At 38.5% G+C, this 25,460-nt stretch overlaps 2 protein-coding genes across 8 annotated transcripts in view; one reads left to right on the top strand and one right to left on the bottom strand.

Annotated features, from left to right (window-relative positions):
• ADAM10 (ADAM metallopeptidase domain 10) overlaps positions 1-9,291 on the bottom strand; it is a 160,812-nt gene extending 151,521 nt beyond the window's left edge. Inside the window, exon 1 of the mRNA XM_058737584.1 lies at positions 9,252-9,291. Within this exon, the coding sequence (XP_058593567.1) occupies positions 9,252-9,276 (25 nt within the window). The 5' untranslated portion in view covers positions 9,277-9,291. The remainder of the gene's footprint in view (positions 1-9,251) is intronic.
• Positions 9,292-12,174: 2,883 nt separating this feature from the next.
• Positions 12,175-25,460, top strand: part of MINDY2 (MINDY lysine 48 deubiquitinase 2) — an 82,797-nt gene continuing 69,511 nt past the window's right edge. For 3 of the 7 annotated variants that reach the window (XR_009264110.1, XR_009264111.1, XM_058737581.1), the window contains exon 1: positions 12,181-13,236. Coding sequence is in view for 3 of the 7 variants with exons in the window: in XM_058737581.1 (XP_058593564.1) it covers positions 12,379-13,236 (858 nt within the window). In the remaining 4 variants the exon portion in view is untranslated. Of the gene's footprint in view, positions 13,237-25,460 lie in introns of all 7 variants that reach the window. The other 4 variants (XR_009264108.1, XR_009264109.1, XM_058737580.1 and 1 more) reach the window with 2 other exon arrangements.

The raw sequence follows: 25,460 nt of genomic DNA, 5'->3' as shown, positions 1-25,460 counted from the left end.
CAAGAGACATGTTTTGACCGAAACATCACCTTATTTTTCTACAAGTTACATAATCATGTTAGCAGGTCACTGCATTCCCTTTTTTATCTTTTAACACTTGAGTGGCTAAATCATAATTAAAAGCAGCTTAGTAAGCAAGGCATCATTGCAAAAGAAATTAATTAAATGATTTTACTGTCTAGTTTATCCAACTATCCAACTTACTATGCCACATTAGAATCTGACAAGGGACTAGACAGGAACCAGGCCATCCACCTGCTCAGGTGACCTCCACCCTAGATGGTTATGGAAGCACTATGACAAACCCTTATATCTTGGGATTTTCTTTAGACCCCACATAGACCAATATCTCTCTTTCTCTTATTATTTTTTTTCAGGAATAATATAATTGATTAGGCCACAATCTTTTTAAATTTATTCAGATTGCGATTAGATTTCTAAGTCTCACTTTTGCTTCTTTTAGACCTGGAATGAATCCTGTCTTGTAAGGGAACTATAACAAATACCTAATCTGATTCATTTTATATTGATACGGTTATTTAATTCTTATCGTTCTGGGAAGCACTTCATAAGTAGGCCTTATATACAGCCTCAAGTGTCATACTTTTATTTCACTTGTAGATGCTTATGTCTTGTCTTAACAAGATTGTAACCAATTCAGGGCAATGACAATAATAATACTATGTTAGAAGAGCTTTCCTATATGTTCCCATGTCATTTGCAAAGCAACATAGCAATATCATTCACTCTTTTCCCCCCGCCTTTTTTTCTTTTACAAAAGGTGAAGTCTCATGTTGAGAGAAGTAAATTGATTTACCGAAGCTTGTAAAATTAGTCAATGCAGGACCAGCTTTTGGTCCCAGGTCTTGTGGTTTCCATTCATCACAATTCCTACTATTTAGGCTGCTTCTGTGTGACCATGCTTGATATTCCCTTCTGTGCCCCAAAGCACCACACCGTAGATACTCAATACATAATTACAGAGGTTCATTATTGTAATTAGAAGCCAAATGAGTCATAATTCTTACTATATGCATATTAACAATTACAAACTATACTTTACTTCTCAATAGCACACGTGGTTATTATCTGATATTGTTCTAGATGAGTGTTTCTCAATGTATGGCCAGTGAAATACCTGGATCAGAATCACTTAGGATGCATGACAAAACTGCAGATTCCTGGGCTTTTCTCCAATTCTGAATGAGAGAATCTGAGTTCTTGGGCTCGGAGCCCAGAAACATGCATTTTAACAGGCTCCTCATGTGAGCATTAATCACACTGAAGTTTGACAATCACCATTCTAAATAAACATGAGGGATAGAGTGAATGTAAAGACCAGGTTGTCTTGGTAAGTCAATGTCAACATACAGAAAATAGAAAAGATGATTTATTTCCTTGATTCTAAGATACCCTCAATTGTAAGATACACCATTGATTTAACAATAGCTATTGAAGAAAAGAGCATCAAATTGTTCACAAAATATTTAATTCTGAATCTAGAAATTTTTTCAATATTAAGAAAGTGAATATTAGACATAAGAAAATTCAATAATTGTATTTTTTAAAAATTGCTCTATTGTTATTGCTTTAATTTCTCATACCAACACATATCTCTCTTAAGTCTATCCAAACTTAAACACTTGCACTAGAAATCTAGATAACAATACATACCCATTATAAACACTATATTGGTCAGCATTTATTTTAAGGTATAAGACAAACTAAACACTTTGCATTAAACACTTTATATGAACAAACAAATCATTTATGTGGGGCCAAATTGTTTAAAATATAATTAGTTTCTTTTAAAGCTATGTTGGGGCGCCTGGGTGGCTCAGTCAATTGAGCGTCCAACTTTGACTAAGGTCATGATCTCACCATCCATGAGTTCAAGCCCTGCATCGGGCTCTGTGCTGACAGCTCAGAGCCTGGAGCCTGCTTCAGATTCTGTGTGTCTCTCTCTGTCCTTCCCCCACTCATGCTCTGTCTCTCTCTCTCTCAAAAATAAAATTAAAAACATTTAAAAATTAAAAAAAAAACAAAGCTAACTTATAATAAACAATTCAAATGCTGAGGAGTCATCACAATTACTAATACAATTTTGCTTAGTTAAATGGATCATATTTTAATCTAATGCTAACTAGCTAAACAGCACATCTTTAACAATTTTTCAAGTCAAGACATTTTTGTATTTTGAAATCAATCTTTCTTTCCCAAGGCCTCTGTTGTAATGTGTGTGCTACATTGTAACAGAGCAACACTGGACTGAAAGTTCAGGAACTCTATTCTAGCACCAACCTGTGGTAATAATGGAACTGTTTCACCTTGGGTAAGTCACAGGACTTCTTTCAGCCCCAGTTTCCTCATTTGCAAAAAAAAAAAAAAATTACGTCTGAGGATGCATTAAGCTCCAAAATTATTCAGATTCACAATATTATATGTTGCTCATTGTTACATTGGGCCAAACATATCAAATTAATTAGAGACTAGATGTCTTTGCAAACGTGCAGGGTAATCTTTTTTTTTTTTTTCTTATCAATAATGGTATTTTATTTATTTATTTATTTATTTATTTATTTATTTATTTATTTTTACGTTTATTTATTTTTGAGACAGAGAGAGACAGAGCATGAATGGGGGAGGGTCAGAGAGAGGGAGACACAGAATCTGAAACGGGCTCCAGGCTCTGAGCTGTCAGCACAGAGCCCGACGCAGGGCTTGAACCCACAGACCGCGAGATCATGACCTGAGCCAAAGTCGGCTGCTTAACCGACTGAGCCACCCAGGCGCCCCAATAATGGTATTTTAAATGGTGTATTGAAAACAGGGGGTTTTGAGGTAGAAAGTTGGACATAATCTGAGTAGACTTTGAAAGCTAATATGGAATTAAGAGAAAAAGAGAGTAGATATTTTAAATTAAGGAAGCAAAATGAGCAAATCATTTGCATAGGCATAATTAGTTCAAATGGTATAGAAAAAGGGTTATTACATTTTAGTAATTGATAAGGCTAGTTACATAGAATGAGGATAGATTAAGAAAAGCTTTGAATGCTAGAGCAACTCATGATATTTAGTGGTTAAGGAAGTGCCTTTAAAGGTTTTCAGTGGTAGATGGAAATAATAAAATCATTGTTTAATCTAGCAATATACACAATGTACTTGAAGGAAAATAAAGCAAAATCAATTAGCAGGTTTACTCCAACATGCTCACTGACCTAGGATAGCACCAGCGAGAATGGAAAGCAACGAGTGGATAAAATACTGAAGTAAAAGTCAGATCCTGATTTGACTTGAACATGTGGAAATCTATTAAAGGAATACAGATGGGGCGTCTGGGTGGCTCAGTTGGTTAAGTGTCTGACTCTTGATTTCAGCTCAGGTCATGATCTCACAGTTCTTGAGTTCGAGTCTTGCATTAGGCTCTGTGCTGGCAGCAGAGAGCCTTCTTGGGATTCTCTCTCTCCCTCTCTCACTGCCCCTCCCCTGGTCTTTCTCTCTCTCTAAGTAAAATTTTTTAAAAATTTTAAAAAAAGGAATATTCAGTTACAAGGACATTGATTACAGTGAAGTTCATAAAATGGTTAAACAATCTAAATGTCTGAAAAGCAGGGATTGGTTCAGCAATATAACAGAATATTATTGATTCATTAGAAATGTTGTAGATGAATATAAATTAATACCTAAAGATGTTCACAGGATAGGTATCTTTAAAGATTTTATTTTTTAAAGTAATCTCTATACCCAGCGTGGAGCTTGAACTCTCAACCCCAAGATCAAGAGTTATATGCTCTACCATCTGACCGAGCCAGGCACTCCAAGTGTTCAAATATATTGATAACAGTTCACAATATATTGATATCAGTGCAGAGCCCAATGCTGGGCTTGATCTCACGAATCATGAGATCGTGACCTAAGCTGAAATCAAGAGTCAAACACTTAACTGACTGAGCCACCCAGGCACCCCACAGAATGGTCCAATTTTTGTTCACAAAAATATGTATGTGTTCAGACGCCTAGAAAGGTTTGAGGAGGATATACATGCAGTGAAATATCACTAGTGTTCTCTCTAATACTTCATTCCACACAGCATGCTGAAAGGTGGCTTTTCCTTTCTTTATTTGCTCATAAGTGTTTGCTAATCTTTTTAACTAGAAAAGCACAATATTTACTTATATTAAACATTTTAAATTTAAAAAGGGGACTTGTTGACTATGAGGAAACTAAATGGAAGTACTTGAGTGTTTTAACCCTAAGTAACAGAGACTGATATGAAGGTGGAGAAATGTGGGAAAGGCAAGAACAAAGAAGCATTTTGAGATCAGGATAACAAAATATGGTTTCGACATGACTTTGAAGGTATACATACACACACACACACACACACACACACACACACACTCCTCAAAGGAGAATATATAGAAAAAATGGCCAAAAGACTAACTTTGGAGCATTGTGGAGTTCTAGGAAAGTAATTAAAAATTGGCTATAGAAGGTGAATTTAGAAGTCTTTTACTTTTGCTAAGGTTTATTTATCTTTTTATACTACAGTAACTTTTACTTTTTAATTTTTTTAAATTTAAATCCAAGTTAGTTAACATACAGCGTAATAATGACTTCAGGAATAGAATTTACTGATTCATCACTTACATATAACATGCAGTGCTCACCCCAACAAGTGCCCTTTATAATGCCCATTTAGCCTATCCCCCACCCAACACCCTGCCAGCAACCCTCAGTTTGTTCTCTGTATTTAAGAGTCTCTTATGGTTTGCCTCCCTCTCTGTTTTTATCTTTTTTGCTTCCTTTTCCTTATGGTCTCATCTGTTTTGTTTTTTAAATTCCACATATGAGTGAAATCCTATATTTGCCTTTCTCTGACTGGCTTATTTTGCTTAGCATAATACACCCTAGTTCCATCCACGTTGTTGCAAATGGCAAGATTTCATTCTTTTTGATTACAGAGTAATATTCTACTGTGTGTGTATGTGCGTATGTGTATGGAATATTAATATAATATTAATGGAATATTATATATATATACATATATATATATGTATATATATATATATCCATTTGTCAGTCGGTGGACTTTTGGGCTCTTTCCATACTTTGGCTATTGTCAATAATGCTGTTATAAACATGGGGGTGCATGTGCCCCTTCGAAACAGCACACCTGTATCCCTTGGATAAATACCTAGTAGTGCAATTGCTGGGTCATAGGGTAGTTCTATTTTTAACTTTTTGAGGAACCTCCATACTGTTTTCCAAACTGGCTGCACCAGTTTGCATTCCCACCAGCAGTGCAAAAGAGATCCTCTTTCTCCACATCCTCATCAACATCTGTTGTTGCCTGAGTTGTTAATGTTAGCCATTCTGACAGGTGTGAGGTGCTCTCACTGTGGTTTTCATTTGCATTTCCCTGATGATGAGTGATGTTGAGCAGTTTTGGAATGTCTTCTTTGGAAAAGTGTCCATTCATCTCTTTTGCCCAATTATTCACTGGATTATTTGTTTTTTGGGTGTTGATTTTGATAAGTTCTTTACAGATTTTGGATACTAACCCTTTATCTGATATGTCATTTGCAAATATCTTCTCTGATTCTGTCAGTTGCCTTTTAGTCTTGCTGATAGTTTCCTTTGCCATGCAGAAGTTTTTTATCTTGATGATGTCTCAATAGTTCCTTTTTGCTTTTGTTTCCCTTGCCTCAGGATACATGTTGAGTAAAAAGTTGCTGTGGCAGAGGTCAAAGAGGTTTTTGCCTGCTTTCTCCTCAAGGATTTTGATGGCTTCCTGTCTTACATTGAGGTCTTTCATCCATATTGATTTTATCTTTCTGCATGGTGTAAGAAAGTGGTCCAGGTTCATTTTTCTGTATGTCGCTGTCCCATTTTCCCAACACCATTTGCTGAAGAGACTCTCTTTTTTCCATTGAATATTCTTTCCTGCTTTGTGAAAGATTAGTTGGTCATATGTTTGTGGGTTCATTTCTGTGTTCTCTAGTCTGTTCCTTTGATCTATGTGTCTGTTTTTGTGCCAGTACCATACTGTCTTGATGATTACAGCTTTGTAATACAGCTTGAAGTCTGGAATTGTAATGTCTTTGGTTTTCTTTTTCAGGATTGCTTTGTCTATTTGGGGTCTTTTCTGGTTCCATACAAATTTTAGGATTGTTTTTTCTAGCTCCGTAAACAATGCTGGTGTTATTTTGATAGGGATTGCACTAAGGTTTATTTATTTGCCATAAAGGTGGGGAAGAGATGCTTCCCTTAGTGCTAGAATAGCAATTCTGAAACTTCATTGTGAATCAGAATCATCTAGAGGTCTTGTTAAAACACAGTCCTTTGTGTCACTGGACTTTACACATAGAGTTTCTGCTTCTATAGATCTGGGGTAGGACTAGATATCTTTTCTTTTCTTTTCTTTTCTTTTCTTTTCTTTTCTTTTCTTTTCTTTTCTTTTCTTTTCTTTTCTTTTCTTTTCTTTTCTTTTCTTTTTAAGTAAGCTCTACGCCCAATGTGGGGCTCAAACTCATGACTCTAAGATCAAGAGTCACATGCTTCACCAACTGAGCCAGCAAAGGTGCCCCAAGAATTTTCATTTTTAACAAGTTCCCAGGTGATGTTAATACTACTAATCCAAAAACCACACTTGGAGAATAACTGTATTAAAGTTGAGAGATATCTAGCAAACTGGTAGGAGTGTGTTTGAAGAGCTAGGTCCTAAGACATTATATATGTGAGGCAATAACAAAACCTTAACCATTGTCCTAAGACCAGAAGAGTAGGGATTTTGAGTTGAAGGTGATGGAATATATTCCTTGAATTCATTCCTGCTAGACTCTATTTGTACCCAAATTTAGGTCCCACTCTTAAAAATAACTACATAGGTGGGGGACCTGGATGGGTCAGTTGGTTAAGCATCTGACTTCGGCTCAGGTCATGATCTCATGGTTCATGAATTCAAGCCCATGTCAGGCTCTATGAGGAGCCTGAGCTGTCTCAGAGCCTGGAGTCTACTTGGGTTTCTGTGTCTTCTCTCTCTGCTCCCCGCGCCCCCCACTCACGCTCTGTGTGTGTCTCTCTGAAAAGTAAACAAACATTAAAAAATTAAAGGGGCGCCTGGGTGGCTCAGTCGGTTGAGCGGCCGACTTCGGCTCAGGTCATGATCTCGCGGTCCATGAGTTCGAGCCCCGCGTCGGGCTCTGTGCTGACTGCTCAGAGCCTGGAGCCTGCTTCCGATTCTGTGTCTCCCTCTCTCTCTGACCCTCCCCCGTTCATGCTCGCTCTCTCTCTGTCCCAAAAATAAATAAACGTTAAAAAAAATTTTTTTTTAAAAAACTACATAAGTAAAATTAAAAAAAGAAATGTTTCAACAATACTTAGCATAGTAGAGGTAAAATAAAGGGAAAACAAGGTCATTTTCCTCCATTCACCATCGTACATCTTTAATACCACCAGGACAGACTAGCATCTGGTAAAGCAGCATGGAGTAGAAGCAGCACCTGGTAGAATATCATAGGATTGGATTTGTTTCTGAACAGGTGTGGGACTCCTCATGGGGGCTCTCAGAAATAATTAAATAGGGGATGTACTTTGCAGGAGGCTGGAATTTCTGCATAAGCAGATGAGGGCCAGAGCCAGCGCAATTTGAGTTACATGGAAACACTTGATTTTAACTCAAAATTTCACCACCATATCTTGAGTAGAAAGCTAAGAGAAAAGAAATAAAGGTATATATGCCAAGCCTGTGCAATCTGCTCTGACCCAATTTTGGTTCAGCTAACAATAAAGAACCTTCAAATTATTTTTAGTAGCACCATCAACAAAATAAAAGCAAGATGGACTAGGCTTAAAAGTCAAATAGTTTATATAAAAACAAAGCAATTCTCTCTGCTCTATCCCTCCACACTTTTGAGTCCTGTTCTTTAGAAGCAGTTCCATACTCCTAGGTATTCTTTAGTTCCTTATCCCCAAATTTCTTTCTGAGTAACATGATTACACTCTTATATCTTCATTAAAAAGTTGTAGATATTGTTTATTGACTTATTTCTATGGAATATGAGGATTTAGGGGAAAAAAAACCCCATAGGCTGAGGAATAATTAGAATGATGATACACACTAGCAGTAAGGTGATAAAGACTTAGCAAGGGGGTGGCTACAGATAAATGAAATAGAAAAGGAGTGTATAATATCAGTAAGACTTGACAGATGAGGTAATAGTAAATAAATCTGGGTAAAAGTCAAAGATAGTACCAACTTTGCTGTTATGGTAGCTAGCTATGATTCAATTAAAAAAATTTTAAAGAACAATAATTTTGAGAGTTAGAGATATATTTTTGGATTTCTTAAGCTTGAGGTAACAATCAGCCTATGATTTCAATTAGGCTAATATAGCTTAATTCCTCAATTATCTCATACAAAAAGATTTTCCTCATCTGAATTTTTATAAGTTATTGCTTGTACCACTCATTTAGTATGAATTATTAACTGACTTATATTCTCAGTATTTCATGTGAATATATCTTATTTCCCAAAACAGATTTTGCCCTTCCAAAGAGTAAAACCAATGTTATACACTTGTATCACCCATATCTCACTCTCTCTGGAACTATCAATAACTCCATACTAAGTATATTTTTTATAGCATATTGTTCAGATATCCTTTCAAAGATATAAAGGATACAATAAAAACTGTAATCAATATTCTAAGAGATGAATGATCAGGATGTTTCTAAGCAATAAAAAGGAACTACAAAGAATTCTTGGAAGTTAAATATACAACAGCACCAGTAAGTAATGCATTAAAAATAATTGAATGGGTATCTGGGAGGCTCTGTTGGTTGAGCACCCAATTCTTGGTCTTGGCTCAGGTCATGATCTCCCACTTGATGGGATCGAGCCCTGCATTGAGCTATGCATTGACAGTGCTGAACCTACTTGAGATTCTCTCTCTACCCCCCCTGCCCCTTACCCTGTCTTGCATACATGTGTGCATGTGGGTGTGCACTCTCTCTTTCTCTCAAAATAAATAAACATTTTAAAAAAAGAATTGAAAGATAAAGTTGAGAAAATCTCTTAGAAAATAGAACAAATAGATAAAATTAAAGAATAAATAAGAATTATAAAAGAAATGAAAAATTTCCAGAACTGAAGAATATAAGTTTCTACATTCACTGTGTGATCATCAAGTATGCATCCCAATAAATAAAGCAAGACCCACTCAAAACTATATCAAATATTGGGGCACCTGGGTGGCTTAGTTGATTAAGCATCTGACTCTTGATCTCAGCACAGTTCTCCAACTCAGGGTCTTGATCTCAGGGTCCTGAGTTCAGGCCCTGCATTGGGCATTAAGCCTACCTAAAAACAAAAACAAAACAAAACAAAACAACATCAAATACTGAAGTGTCAGAACACCAAGAAGAAAAAGACAATCAAATACACTTCAGAGAGAAGAAATAGGTAATACACAAATAGGTAATACGGAAATAGGTTCTGGAACATCAGACTACTCTATAATCATTTGGAAGCTGAAAGACAATGATCAATGACTTCAAAAGGAAGAAGTATTTCCTTTAATTTTATGTCTAGCCAAACTATAAATGTAAAGGTAGAGTAGACTTCTATCTCTTTTTCAGACATAGACAGTCCCCAAAAATGTGCTTCCTATGCACTCATTCTCAGGAAGCTAAAAAAGAATATGTTCCACCAGATCCAAGAAAGAGGAAGAAGGAGATTCAAGGAAGGAATCAACATGGAAATGAGGAGGAGGGAACTCCTAAGACAATAGTGAAGAGAAATCCCAGGATGACACGTGCAGCAGTCCTTCAGAACAGTAAGTTTAGGTCAGAGTAAGAGAAGTGTTTCAGGAGGGATATACCCAAGATTAAAATGGATCTGGGAGGAAACCTGATATGCGTGACTGTACTGGTAAGTCTGTGGCTGAGCTACTAGTAGGTGAAGAGTTAAGCAAATAAACAAAATGATGAGGTAATTGTTAATTCTGGGAAAAACAAGAACTTAAACCAAAGATAGATATAAGCAAAAATGAGTGAGACATTTTTCAGCTTATTGTCTTCTGACATTTCTCCCCAGATGCTACTCCCCGCCTCCCTTAGAAAAATAACTATGCACATCTTCACAAACTTAAATAATTACATACAAGCATACATTTTTTACCACCGTTCATTATGTAGTTGCTGACAACATATAGAAAAGAAAAATTGGTTCTGTTTCTATTATAAATAAATTATTAAATTATGCATGTGAGCATTTGAAACATATACCAATGAAAACTACCAGAGCAAGTTCAGGCCTATCTAAGCAGAGTCTTAAAAAAAAAACTGGTGAAAGACTATTATGTGAGACATGTGTTCCATACTTTTTGGCTCTGTGGTTTCTGGCCTGTAAATGATCCAGTCATTCAATTTACTCATACACTACACCTTCATTTATTTATTTATTTATTTTAGCGTATTATTTTTTTAAGTGGCTCCACACCCAATGTGAGACTTGAACTCACGACCCTGAGATTAAGAGTTGCATGCTCTACTGACTGAGCCAGCCAGGCAGCCATATAATACACCTTTAGACATCTATTTATAATCAAGGCAGCATACTAAATTCTGAATTTCCTGAAATCTCTTATATTCTCATTTACACTTAATGGCCTTAAATACTGTAAAAAGCTTGATCCAGCAGCATATACCTTGTAAACTCTACATCCAAAGTGTGGCTCGAATTATGACCCTGAGATCATGTTCTACAGACTGAGCCACCCAGGTGTGTCTTACCCTGGGTGGCTCAGTCCCTTAAGCATCTGACTCTTGGTTTTTGGCTCAGGTCATGATCTCACAGTTTATGAGTTGGAACCTCGCATTGGGCTCTGTGTTGGCAGTGTGGAATCTGCTTGGGATTCTCTCTCTACCCCTCCCCCCCTCCCCCCCCTTCCTCTGCTTGCTCAGTCTCTCAAAATATAAATTAAAAAATTTAAAAAAAATGTGAAAATAGATAAATAAAAACGTAGCAATAAGAAAAAACAGAACAAAAAACTACTAGATAGTAAACCCAAAGAAGATATGAGCCCTTTCTCTTATTCTCCAGTGCCACAGTTTCCAGAATGTACTTGGACTTGAGGGGTGTTAAATGAGTGAATGAAATACCAATTTGTAATTTTGTCTACCTTCTCGAACGAAAAGAGATACAGAAAGATACCGTTCCATTAGATGTCAGTTATTTCTATGGCTAACCACGAAAGAGGACCTGCCCTGTCATCTTTTGTATCCCCGGAGCTTAAAAAATGTTGAAAGACAAAAAACAAACAAACAAAAACAGAAAAAAAAACAAAAAAAAAAAACAAACAAAAACGGGAGGAGGGGAGAGAGGGGCGTCCTTGTGGGGAACAGGTCAGAATAGGACCCAAATCCCATTTTGTCACCAACAAAATTTGCAGCCTACTCTGTCCTCTCTGAAAATTGTACGGCCTTAAGACGAATCAATTGCAATTAGAAAACTCAGGAGCAGGCACTTCCCACTCCATCAAAGTGAAGCCAAGTTGACAAAACCGCAAAGACTTGGCTAATTCAGGCAGAAGCTAATTTATTATTATTGGCCCAAAATTACCCACTTTTTTTTTTTCCTGTGCAGGCCAGTATCCACAACCGCACTGACGCCTCAAGTAGGGCGAACGTTTTCACCAGTAGCTGGTGAGGAGCCCGGTGTTTCTCAGCCAAAACCCTGGGAGACTGGGATTTATGCGGTGTAGTAATCCAAACACCTCGAGTAGATGCACAGCCTTTAAAAATCAGCATCTCGTAAGAAATTCCTTCAATTTTCCATCTTACAAGCGGAGGAAACAAATCTCCTCAGCTCTTCGGGGACGAGCTCTTTTCCAAATAACACAACCACAGGCAACTCATCATCCTGAGCCCTAGGCTGGGCCACACACACCCCAGCTCTTAAGGGTCACAACCGAAACAGTCTCTGCCCGCCTCTCCTTTAAAGAAGCCGCGCGCGGTCGGGCTGCCCTAGAGTTCAACTTCCGGCTACATAGTGAGAGGATGTTTTCCTTCAGGCCACACCCTCCTAGCCACGCCCGCCACGCCACGCCTTCCGAGAGCTAGCTCCAGCAGGCGGGCGCGTAGGAGGGGCGGGTCCGGGTAGGGGTCGCCCTCCCTCGGCGGCGCTCAGTCACTCCCCAAGCAGGCGGATAGCACGGCGGCGCGCGCGCGCGCTCCCGGTGCCCTCCCCGTGACGTGCCTGGCCGAGGCCGCGCAAGGGCGCTGTAGCTGCCAGTGCCGCTGTCATGGCGTCCGAGGCGCTGGCTGAAGAGAACCCGCCGCGGTCTCCTTAGAGCGAGGGGCTGGCGGCTGGGCATGGAGAGCGGCCCCGAGAGCCTGCAGCCACTAGAACACGGGGTGGCCATCGGGCCAACGCCAGGGACAGGTTCTCCGCAGGAAGGGCCACCGGAGACCAGGCTCGCCGCCGGAGATGGTCCTGGAGTATGGGCGGCGGAGAGCAGAGGCGGGAATGGGCAGGGGGCGGCGGCCGCCGGGAGGAGCCTCTTGGACTCCGTTCCTCCCGCCGGCTCTCCTCAGGTTCCCGGACCCTGCAGCTCCTTTCCGGGCTTGGACTTGAAGGAGAGCGATTTGGAGAACACTGCTGCCCAGAAGGCGCCTCTGAGAGGGCAACACAAGGTGACCGCCTCGCCGGAGACCGCGGAGGCCGGAGCGGACCATGGATCGGGTCCGGCCGGAGACGCCGGCTGCCGCGCGGATTCCGCCGGCACCTGCCGGGCAGAGTTGGCGGCCGCCGGCTCCGAGGAGCCTAGCAGCGCCGGCGGCCTCAGTAGCAGTTGCAGCGACCCGAGCCCTCCTGGGGAATCGCCAAGCCTGGACTCCCTGGAGTCGTTCTCTAACCTGCATTCTTTCCCCAGTAGCTCTGAGTTTAATAGTGAGGAGGGAGCAGAGAACCGGGTCCCCGGGGAGGAGGAGGAGGGCGAGGGCGCGGCGGTGTTGCCCCCGGCTGTGCCTCTTTGCCGAGAAGAGGAGGAGGAGGAGGAGGGGGAGGAAGCTCAGGTACTGGCGGCCTCCAAGGAACGCTTCCCGGGACAATCTGTCTATCACATCAAGTGGATCCAGTGGAAGGAAGAGAACACACCCATCATCACTCAGAATGAGAATGGACCCTGCCCTTTGCTGGCCATCCTCAATGTTTTGCTTCTGGCCTGGAAGGTACATTTCTGCAGCTATTTCCTACAGCTTTTGGGGAGGGGGAAAAACGGGGTGAAGGAGCTGCTGCATGTCAGCTGACGGCTTCCTCTTTTCTTTCCTGGTTCTCCCATGAAATTCATTCTGGGACTCTTGTCCAAAGAATATTCTTATATGTATTTTGTAAAAGAATTGCCGGCAACCTCAGGTCTCTCTAGTGTTTAAATATGAGTTCAACATTCAGTTGATGTTCTTAAAAACAACTAGGACTTAGAGCACCCTAAACCCTAGGATTATTTTTTAACTGTATTTTTCTGTGTTTCCTTCTTACTGACTGTCACATATGCAAGAGTGAAGAACTGGGGAAAATGATCTTTAGAAGTTACTTACCATCAATCCATGATAGCAGGGAACAAGTTTTGATGGTTATGTTTAGCCAATTTCCCAACTAATACTTGCTCCATTTGGGTGTAGATACTTAAGGAAATGGTGATAGGGAAGATGTGGCCCGTTAGACAAATTCCATTTAAGGGAAAGCATTGGTCTGAGCCCAGTTACCGTAACTTCTTGGTTTTCAAAGATTGTTTTCATTTTATGCATGATTTTTATTTGCCTTGTTTATTTGTTTCTGCTTAAACAGTTTGGCATTATGACTGTTATTACATTATTGCATATTACTTGCATCAGAACTTGTCAAGGTTAAGGAAATTAAAATTGTAATGACTCAAATAAGAAAAGATATATTCAAGGTAAAGGAACAAGAAAGGTAAGGGCCCTTCAAAAGTTAAGTATATTGAGGGGACTCAGTGTGTTGTGTATAACTGAAGTGTCTTACTCAAGCTTGCAGTTTGAGGATGCTGAGATGCAGGATCTTATAGCACACCTCTTATTTTCTAATTGATAAGTATATCCATTGATAAACTGTTTCCTAGAAAAAAATAACCTGGATTATTCTGACCGGTTAGGAAAAAAATTAAGTAAAGGAAATAGCATATATTATGTGCCTTCATCTTCCTGTTACTAGCAAGGGCTGATGCAAAAGAAATAAGATTAGAAACCTTAGCAGTATCTGGTACATAATGGCACTCAAATGTTTGATGAAGACTGTGTCTGCTTTAGCTGGGGAGCTATTTGGGGTTGCATCATTGACTTATTAAAGGACAATGCAAGGCAATACACTATAAATACATCTATATATTGTATACATCTGTTTACATAAATATAAATTTTTCAGTTATAAACAACAGATTGAAATGTGTTAGATATTCCAAAAGGGGAAATTTTTCTTTAGTCTGTCATAGCCCCAGAGAGCTTCATGGAATTGATGGGTCTTATACCAAGCTTTTAAGGAAAACTAAATTTGAAATAATAAGGAAATGGAATTGTGGGAGCGGGAAGGATATAAACAAAAGGGATGAAAATAGAATGGATTGTGTGTGTGCGTGCGTGTCTGTGCGTGCATGTGTGTTTATTAGCCGACCAGTATTCATACTGGTGAATAATAAAAAGTAAGACTGAAAGGTGAAGAACCACTTGATGAAAGCCCTTAAATGTCAGAGTCAGACTTGATATACAGGCCAAAGACCCTAGTCTTTTTGTAGGAAGGGAAAACAGTTCTTTAGATTTTCTTTTCTCTTAGTTACCAAATAGTACTACCAAAGTTCAGAGGAAGGAGCAAGTGCTATGATCTGAAATATTTGGAGATAGATGAGCATTGAATTGACTCTTTCAGACATGGCTTCAATGAAATGATCAAACATTTGAGTTCCTACTACGTGTGAGGTACTAGAAGTACAAAGACAAGCAAGATGCAAGTCTGCCCTCATGTAGCTCCCATTTAGTGGGGAGACACATATAAATAATTACAGTGCAATGTGGTAAGTTCTAAATGTGCTTTGGAATTAGAAAAGGGTAATTGGGGATGCGTTGTGTCAAGGGAAAGCTTTATAAAAGAGGTAATCTATGAACTGGATCTGAAGGATGAGTTGATAGAAGGCCTTCCAGCCAGAGGGAATGGTGTATTCAAAGCTGGTGAAGCAGAAAAAGATTTGTTCTTTTTCATGATTCAAACCTTGGTTGGAAGTGCAGAGTCAGAGGGAAGGAAATGGCATTAGCAGGAAATAAAATTGATAGTTTGTGTTAGACTGTTAATGAGCAGGCGTGCTTATTAATTTGGAGGCTATTTTATAAATCTGTGGTTTTTAAGCCTCCTGTCTGCCTCCAGGCTATGGCTACACACAAACGTTACTCATCAGTAATCAGTGATTGATAGGGAGGCAGATTAAGAGAAGCAGGGTCTGATAAAGCAGCTTTCTCAAAGAGAGCCGGGGGTGCTAGAGGTCAGAACTATTTTCATAATAATACTAAGCTAGTATTTGCCTTTTCATTCTCATTCTTTCACAAGTGTCAATGGAGTTTTCCAGGCTATATGATATGTGATAATATCATTGCTCTGAGAGTTAATGGAATATGTGCTTATTTATTCTTTTTAAAATTTTTCTCAATTTTCATTTCTAGTATGGTAGGTATGGGTAGATATAACCTACATAGACCAAAGCTCTTTGGGGTCCTCAATAATTTTTAGAACTGTAATGGTCTAGACACCAGAAGGTTTGAGAAAGGCTGAGGTAGAGAAAAATAGTAAATAGGGTACAAAAAGTAGCTGTCAGATTTCACTGTAAACACAAGTGGTGCTTACACTTTATATTTAGCTAATCATAGGGAACTCGACTGAGAATAATATGATGGAAGTCGCCTTGTTTGTTTGAGATTAGACTAGGGGTAAGATTGTAGTGTAGCAGGAAGTGTAGTGTAACATGAAGAATTGATGAGGATGGTCCTTTTGGATGGGGAATTCTCTGCCCCTTCTCTTTGATGAAGATAATGTTGGAGCCTAAATGATCGCTAACTGGACAAAGGAAATGAAGATGACCCCACCTTTTCTAATCTGGGTAATAGAGATTGCATCATTCAAAAGATAAAGTGTTTTCAGCTGGGAGATGTCAAAAGTTTAGTTGTGTCAGGTTGGAAATGTCTGATAGTGGGACATGAAAATATAAATATTCATCATGCCTCTAGAAGCGTCGAGTGTCAGGGAAGAGGTCAAATTATAGAGAAAAACTGAATGGGGGAGTTATTGCATAGACCTAAGTATGGTAGTTTACTTACCATAAGTATGAGAATAAATGAATACTTCATTGAGAGTGGTGAGCCATAGTTCTCAATTTTTTTTTTTTTTATCATTGAGAATATGTGGGAAACTACAAATTGCCAGCTTAATTCCTCCCTGTAATTCTCCACTCCCTCTTCCATCCCATTCTCCAGTAGACAATAGCGAAAACAGAGAACAAGGATTAAACTTGGTGGGGGAAAGGCAATAAGCATTAAGAGTGAGAGAGTGTAAAAGAAACCAGTATAGGCATAATGTGACATATGACTGAGAACTGGAAATAGGACAGTGTCATGATAGTAGTCTCGGAGAGAAACTAATAAAGCGGTCAGTTATCAATTGTCAAGTGCAACAGCAATCAAGGAGCTATTGGAGTACAAAAGATTTTACTGAAAAAGGATGGGTGTGAGGACAAAGATGCTGAAAAGTCAGAATAATATTGACTCCTCAGAATAGGTGGTAAAGTTCTCTTCAGAGGAAAGGAGCAACAATCTCATTTTCTGAAGTAATGGAAGGAATGGGACAAGGAAGATATAGAGACAAGGTTGTGTAAAATAGAGAGGCAGATGGCAATTGAGGCCTCATTCTCCCATTTTGGCACAATAACAATTGACCTTATCAGCAATCACTATTGAACCTGTCAGTAATTAGCAAGGAGAGGTTTTAAAGCTTGGGGGGGAGGATTGTATGAGAAAGGCACATTGTATTTTAAAGAAATTCTAATCTCATAGAGATTATGTCTTGGAATTTGAGGCATAAATAGAAAGTAGTAAGTAGCAATGGATAAGTTGGGGTTATGCTTTAAAAACTTGTAGTATATACATTTTGCTTTGTTTCTGTTTGTTTCCCCAGTAGTTTTCTAATACCTAGAAATAGGAACAGAAAGAATGGCTGGTTAGGGTTATATCAGGGACTGAGCTTTCCAAGGGCTGATTTGTGGAGAGTCAATGGAATTAGAGTTGAAAATGAAACAGGTGATTATGTCTTTGAAGGAAGGTGGAGTAATGAGAAAAATCAATAAACATGTTGGGAGGATTTGAGTGATTCAAAGAAAGTAAGTGCCATAGTTCTGGATGAGAAATGATAGTTAAAATTATCAAACAGTACTGTGTTGGAAATATTGGAGTTTTAATTATAGATAGGTTGCCTTAGGACTGATGAAGAGTAGGTGATCGTTCATAATCTCTGAAATAGTTGAGCTGTGGCAATCCAACAAATCAAAAAAGGAAACCTATTCATTAAATTTAATTCAGGCTCAAATTTCTATTTCTCTTTAACTGACACCAGGTAAATTTATGCTTTGGAATATGTATTCATTTTGCTTCTTTACTTTAGACTAAACTTAGTGTTTTTTTTTACGGTTTTTCTTTAATCTTTCATCTTATCTATCAAAAACAATGCTAGGGGCACCTGGGTGGCTCAGTCAGTTAAGCAGTTAAGCATCTGACTCTTGATCACTTCAGGTCTCTCTGCTCAGGTCATGATCTCATGGTTTGAACTGACAGCAGGGAGCCTGCTTAGGATTCTCTCTCTCCCCCCTTTTTCTGCTCCTCTCCCACGTGTGTGTGCACATGCACGCGCTCTCTCAAAATAAATAAATAAACATTAAAAAAAACCCACAGTGCTATTTATAGGTGTATTTGAAGGCTATGACCCACTTATTTAGATGTGTTTCAGGGTGCCTGGCTAGCTCAGTTGGTAGAGCATGTGACTCTTGATTTCAGAATTGTGAGCTTGAACCCCACTTAGGGTATGGAAATTACTTAAAACTAAAAAAAAAAAATGGATGTGTTTGTAAAAATTAACAAGTCAAAAATTTAGTTTCTGATGATACTGATAACATGATAGTTATATTATAAATGTTGAAGCCAAGTGATGGGTACTTGGGAAATTCATTATGCTATTATTTTTCTACTTTGTGTAACTTAAATTTTATACTATGAACATTTTTTAAAGTTTCTCCATTAATATCATCATGTTTATGAAAGTATTACTTTAATAGAGGGAGTCCTTGCTATGTAATACATTTGTTTTCTTGTAGAATGTTACAGGTTCTGAGAATCAAACACTCAAAAAAACTTATATAAACTTATTCTGTGCGTTATGATAGTTTTGTAATATCTAACGATTATGTAGCATTTTAGTAGAAGAATGAATATGCTATTCTAAATTAAGATGCTGGAAGTACATCTCATTTCCTCCCCAGCCCTTTTAGGTAGGAAATTCTTTTTTCCCCCCTCTCTTTGCTTGGTAGGAACTGAGACCATCTCCTACTCCAAGTCAAGAGAGGAATGCCAGGATTCTGAAACAAGATTTTTTTTTATATTAAAGCTGGTTTCTCCAGACATTACACCTAGAATCTGTAAAATAAGGTTGATACATTTGATTCTATAAAAACTGAAAAAGCTGAAGGTTTAAAAAAAAAAAAAAGACAGAAAGTCCCTTTCTCACCGCAACCCCCTTCTTCCCCCCAAAAACGCTACCTGAAACTAAACCAAAACACACACCACAAACTGAGGGAACAGTTTGCCAGATTATGTGTCTAATGGTTAATTTCTTCATTTACAAAGAGCCCTTATAAATTAGAAAGAGATGAGCAACCCAACAGCAAAATGAACAAAAGGCCATTACCGGAAAATTCAAAGATGTTCAAATGGATGTCCTCTCTCTTATTACCACTTGCACATGAGGCATCATGAGGGTGAGCTTCTTGTCAGCAATGAGTATGACTCTACCTCTCCCTCCCTGCTTGAAAACTTTTCTTGTACTGTTTTCATACACCTTGCTTCAGACTGGTTTTTACTTTTTTTTTTTTCAAACTTCCTGACTTATAAGAACGTTGCAATCATACAAATTTTCTCACATTTTCCTTTTCCCAAAGTAGGCACAAAGCTCTTTTGAGTCTTTCCGAGTGTATTTATTACTTATAAAAGTGGAAAAAAAGATTCCATATTAGACTCTGCCCACCCTTTTTTTTTTTTAAATATAGATCCTGTAAGAAGAGATTAATAACTTCACACGGTGGAGTTTTGTTTACACAGTAGATGCAAGTAACATTTATGAGACTTTCATTTCCAATCTCTTTTAAGAATTAGGATTGGTATTGTTTTTCTTCATTTGTGAGATAAAATGGATGAGGACTGATGATAGTATGACTACTCCATTGGCTGGTTGCCCTATTAATGATGGGTTCATTTTCTCCTCTCTCCTTGCTCCCAGTAGTCCTTCAGCGGATAACTTTCCCGTTCCCCATACACCTTATCTATATTGAGTGCCACGTGAAGAACATCTGAGCATAGATGGTACCAGCAATCATATGGCTTTGAAAAATAGTAGTACTCCATTATTTTTTTTAATGTTTATTTAGAGAGAGAGAGTGCACGTGCTTTCACTTGTGCATGCACGTGAGAGAGGGGGAGGGGCAGAGAGGAAGGGAGAGAGAAAATCCAAAGGAGGCTCCATGCTGACAGAGCAGAGCCAGACCTGGAGCTCAATCTCACTACTGTGAGATCATGACCTGAGCTGGAATCAAGAGTTGGGCGCTCAACTGGGCCACCCAGGCACCCCAGTACTTGGTTATTTTTGTGTCCAGATACACTGCTAAATATTTTACATGCATTATATGCATTTCCTCTTAATTTTTCAATTATATCATGAAATCCTTAGGTAGATAATGTTCCTATTTTACATATATGCAAAACTGAGGTAACATAAATTTTAAATAACTTGCCCAAGCTAAGATTATCACCTACTTCAGAACTTGAGATGTTACTTGGGATATGTGGTTTGGAAGTTAAATAGTGGACAATAAGTCTGGGACAAATCAGTCTGGAAGAACCAGTGATAAAGTCAGAGGAGCAGAAATAGCCTTCATGATTCCTTAGAACAAATCCTGGGGATCTGGTACCAGTTGCTCTTTATACAGACTCCTTCCATTTTTAGCCCCCTCTACTTCACCCCCTGTCCTCTGAATTATCTGGCCCTTCCAGCGTCAGAGACTTTCTTAGCTTCTGTGGTGAATGAGCTTGTTTTTCCCTTCAAAGTTTATGAAATGCATTCTTTGGTATTTTCATTAATTAGTAACTTCTATCTCTACTACCACTACCCTAGTTCAGGCCACCTTCATCTTATCTGGACTACTTCAGTAGCTATTCCCATCTATTTTTCAAGCAACTAATGCAAACTTTCATTGTCACTTATTCTTTGGGTAGATTTTTCAGCAACTAGGCTTTTTAAAGTCTGTTTATTTTGAGAGAGACAGAGTGTGCAAGCGTGTGCAGGGGAGGGGCAGAGAGAGAGGGACAGAGAATCCCAGGCAGGCTCTGCACTGTCAGTGCCGAGCCTGATGCAGGGCTCAAACCCACCAACCATGAGATCAGGACCTGAGCCAAAATCAGATGCTTAACCGACTGAACCACCCAGGTGCCCCAGTCTTTGTGAGCTTGTTAAATAGATATCCACTGTACCATTCTTCATTGCTCTGAAACTCTTTGATTGCATATAAAATAGGATATTTTTGAAAATCTAGTATGTATGAATGTATCTGCAGTTTCTGATGATTTTAAATAGTTTTAAATAGGCCTTGGTGTTACTCTGAGGATGGGGTCTTATTGTGATAGAAATTGATGGCGAACATGTTTCAAATTGTTTTTCTTCTTCTTTTTTTTAAGTTTACTTATTTTTCAGAGAGAGAGAGCAAGCAGGGAAAGGGCAGAGAAAGAGGGAGAGAGAAAATCCCAAGCAGGCTCCATGCTGTAAGCACAGAGCCTGATGCAGGGCTTGAACCTAGAAACCATGAGATCATGACCTGAGCCAAAACCAAGAGTTGGACACTTAACTGTGTGAGCTACCCCTGAAATTGGCTTTTCTAAGTTGAAGGTTGTCTCATAAATTTTTCCTGAGAGGAAATACTGATGATAAATAGATTTACTATAAAGCCTGAATTTTAGTATTTTTAAGTATAATAATTATTCTTAATTAATAATAAATGAACCATTCTTAATTGATAATAAATGATAAATAATAAATTAATGATACATATAAGAAATTAGAATAGGAAGATGATATATGATATCCTTTTTTTTTTAACGTTCAATTTTTTAACAATCAATTTTTTCTTTTAACGGTTATTTATTGTTGAGAAACAGAGAGAGACAGAGCATGAGCATGGGAGGGGCAGAGAGAGGGGAAGACACAGAATTCGACACAGGCTCCAGGCTTTGAGCTGTCAGCACAGAGCCCAATGCGGGGCTCAAAATCACAAACCATGAGATCATGACCCGAGCCGAAGTCGGATGCTCAACCGATTGAGCCACCCAGGTGCCCCTCTATAATAGTTTATAATATGTACGTTTATTTGCTGGAGCCAGAATTAAAGGTATATTGAAAGGATTCTTAACTTTTTTAGTCTTTATTTTGAAAGAAGCTACATTTCTTCCTTTTGATTCCCATTAGTATTTCTAATATTTTTAAAAATAATTTCTTTACAATTTCATCTAAAAAATCATGAGTGCTGTATGATTTACTGTATATTCAAAATTAGTAGGTGCACCTGGCTGACTCAATTACATAGAGCATGCAACTCTTGATCTTGGGGTTGGGAGTTTGAGCCCCCCATGTTCGGTGTAGAGATTACTTAAAAGTATTTTTTTTAATAAATGAAATTTGAACTAAGAAGGAATTGTATTGTTTAGTTGGTCCGTTTTACCATACATAATGCAAAAATGGACTGCAGCACAAAAATTAAAATAATTCATGTACAAATTAAAAATGGTTGTTTTTCCTGAGTTCCAACTCAACTTTCTATTTGAATGTTAAACTAAACCTCACAATTAAGTCTGTAAATGTTGGTATAATGGAAAGGGTAATTGTTTTTGGAGTCAGATCTCAATTCACATCACAGCTTTGCTGCTTTGGACAAATTAACTTTTCAGCCCATTAGTTTATTCTTAGAATGAAGGTAATGAAATCTGCTTCATAGGATTGTTGTGGATTAAGGGTAACATGCATATTATATGACAATTAGTAGAAGTTGAATATCTTAAATTTTTTTCTGACTTTCCTAAAGAGCAGAAATTGGCAAATACTCAACTTTTTATCTTCTCAAGTAACTCCTCAATTTGTGGAGGTGTTATAAATCAAACTGTGTATTTCTTATTTATTGCTATTCTAATTAAATATTTAAAAATTTATATTATTTGGTCATTTTTGTACTTACCATTACCTGTATAAACTGCTTATTTCTTAGTTATTATTGGGTCTCCTGCATTTCTCTACCCCCCACAGAATACCAAAGTCATAGGTGTCAAAATCTCGGCATATCACTTTTGGGATGTTTTACATTCTTTTTTTTTTTTTTTTTTTTTTTTTTAAATTTTTTTTTTTCAACGTTTTTTATTTATTTTTGGGACAGAGAGAGACAGAGCATGAACGGGAGAGGGGCAGAGAGAGAGGGAGACACAGAATCGGAAACAGGCTCCAGGCTCCGAGCCATCAGCCCAGAGCCCGACGCGGGGCTCGAACTCACGGACCGCGAGATCGTGACCTGGCTGAAGTCGGACGCTTAACCGACTGCGCCACCCAGGCGCCCCAGGGATGTTTTACATTCTTGTTTAAGATTTTGTTAACACTTTACATGGAAGATTTGTTTTTATTTTTTTAATTTTAGTTAAAAATGTTTTTTAAGTTTTTTGATCTTACTTGAGTCTGTTCTCAAATATACTTCACTCTTTTTTTTTATTTTTTATTTTTTAAAATTTACACCCAAATTAATTAGCATATAGTGAAACAATGATTTCAGGAGTGGATTCCTTAATGCCCCTTACCCATTTAGCCCATTCCCCCTCCCACAACTCCTCCAGCAACCCTCAGTTTGTTCTCTATATTTGAGTCTCTTATGTTTTGTCCCCCTCCCTGTTTTTATATTATTGTTTCCCTTCCCTTATGTTCATCTGTTTTGTCTCTTAAAGTCCTCATATGAGTGAAGTCATATGATTTTTGTCTTTCTCTGACTAATTTCACTTAGCATAATACCCTCCAGTTCTATCCACGTAGTTGCAAATGGCAAGATTTCATTCTTTTTGATTGCCGAGTAATACTCCATTGTGTGTGTGTGTGTGTGTGTGTGTGTGTGTGTGTGTGTGTGTGTATCACATTTTCTTTATCCATTCGTCCATTGATGGACATTTGGGGTCTTTCCATAGTTTGGCTATTGTTGATGGTGCGGCTATAAACATGGGGGTGCATGTGTCCCTTTGTAACAGCACACCTGTTTCCTGTGGATAAATACCTAGTAGTGCAATTGCTGGGTCGTAGGGTAGTTATATTTTTAGTTTTTTGAGGAACCTCCATACTCTTTTCCAGAGTGCCTGCACCAGCTTGCATTGCCACCAACAATGAGAAAGAGATCCTCTTTCTCCGCATCCTCACCAACATCTGTTGTTGCCTGAGTTGTTAATGTTAGCCATTCTGACAGGTGGGAGGTGGTGTCTTTTGTGGTTTTGATTTGTATTTTCCTGATGATGAGTGATGTTGAGCATTTTTTCATGTGTCAGTTGGCCATCTGGTGTCTTCCTTGGAGAAGTGTCTGTTCATGTCTTTTGCCCATTTCTTCACTTATTTGTTTTTTGGGTGTTGAGTTTGATAAGTTCTTTATAGATTTTGGACACTAACCCTTTATCTGATAATATCATTTGCAAATATCTTCTCCCATTCCATAAGTTGCCTTTTAGTTTTGCTGATTGTTTCCTTCACTGTGCAGAAGCTTTTTATTTTGATGAGGTCCCAGTAGTTCATTTTTCCTTTTGTTTCCCTTGCCTCTGGAGACGTGTTAAGTAAGAAGCTGCTGCGGGTAAGATCAAAGAGGTTTTTGCCTGCTTTCTCCTCGAGGATTTTGATGGCTTCCTGTCTTACATTGAGGTCTTTCATCCATTTTGAGTTTATTTTTGTGTATGGTGTAAGAAAATGGTCCAGGTTTATTCTTCTGCCTGTTGCTGTCCAGTTTTCCCAGCACCACTTGCTGAAAAGACTGTCTTTATTCCATTGGATATTCTTTCCTGCTTTGTCAAAGATTAGTTGGTCAAATATACTTCACTCTTTAAATGACTAAGAATTACAGAATAATTGGGCTGAATTAAATTTTTAATGCTTATTTAAAAAAAATTTTTAATGTTGCGATGCTTGGGTGGCTTAGTTGGTTGAGTGTCTGACTTCGGTTGAGGTCATGATCTCATGGTTCGTGGTTTTGAGCCCCACGTCGGGGCTCTGTGCTGGCAGCTCAGAGCCTGGAACCTGCTTTGGATTCTGTGTCTCCCTGTCTCTCTGCCCCTTCCCCTGATCACTGTCTGTCTGTCGCTCTCTCCAAAAATAAATAAACATTTAAAAAATTAAAAAAAATTTTTTTTAATGTTTATATACTTTTGAGAGACAGAGAGACAGAGCACAAGAAGGGGAGGGGCAGAGGGGAAACACAAAATCTGAAGCAGGCTCCAAGTTCTGAGCTGTTAACATAGACCCCAAAGTGGAGCTCGAACTCATGAACCTCCAGATCATGACCTGAGCCAAAGTTGGACACTTAACCAACTAAGCCACTCAGGCAATAATTGGGCTGAATTAATGAGGTTTTACTGTATAGTTGAATAATTGGAGTTGGAGTAGCTATTTCCTTTTGTTCAGTATTCTTTCTCTGCTTATGTTATTAATTTGCTCAGGAAATCCATTTAATCCAATAAAATCTTACTTATAGGGTAGGACATCATTTATTTTCCTAGACTCCATTTGAACTCTTAATTTGGAGCTATGTTACTATATGCTGAGAAGCTTTGCTCATATTTTAGGAAGAATAAACTTTTTGAGAGTACCTTCCAACTACCCTTATATACATGAAAGTATTCATTTACTTAAAAACAATATGTTATGGGGTGCCTGGCTGGCTCAGTCAGTAGAGCGTGTGACTGACCCTTGATCTCAGGGTTATGAGTTTGAGCCCCATGTTGGGCGTACAGATTACTTCAAAATAAGATCTTTAAAAAAAAATGTGTTATAGATTATTACTAAAAGGCCACCTGAGAATCTAGGTCTT

Source organism: Neofelis nebulosa, chromosome 7, assembly GCF_028018385.1.
Source record: "Neofelis nebulosa isolate mNeoNeb1 chromosome 7, mNeoNeb1.pri, whole genome shotgun sequence".
Lineage (NCBI taxonomy): Eukaryota > Metazoa > Chordata > Mammalia > Carnivora > Felidae > Neofelis > Neofelis nebulosa.
Note: the sequence above shows the minus strand (reverse complement) of the source record. Positions and strands in the feature narration are given on the sequence as shown.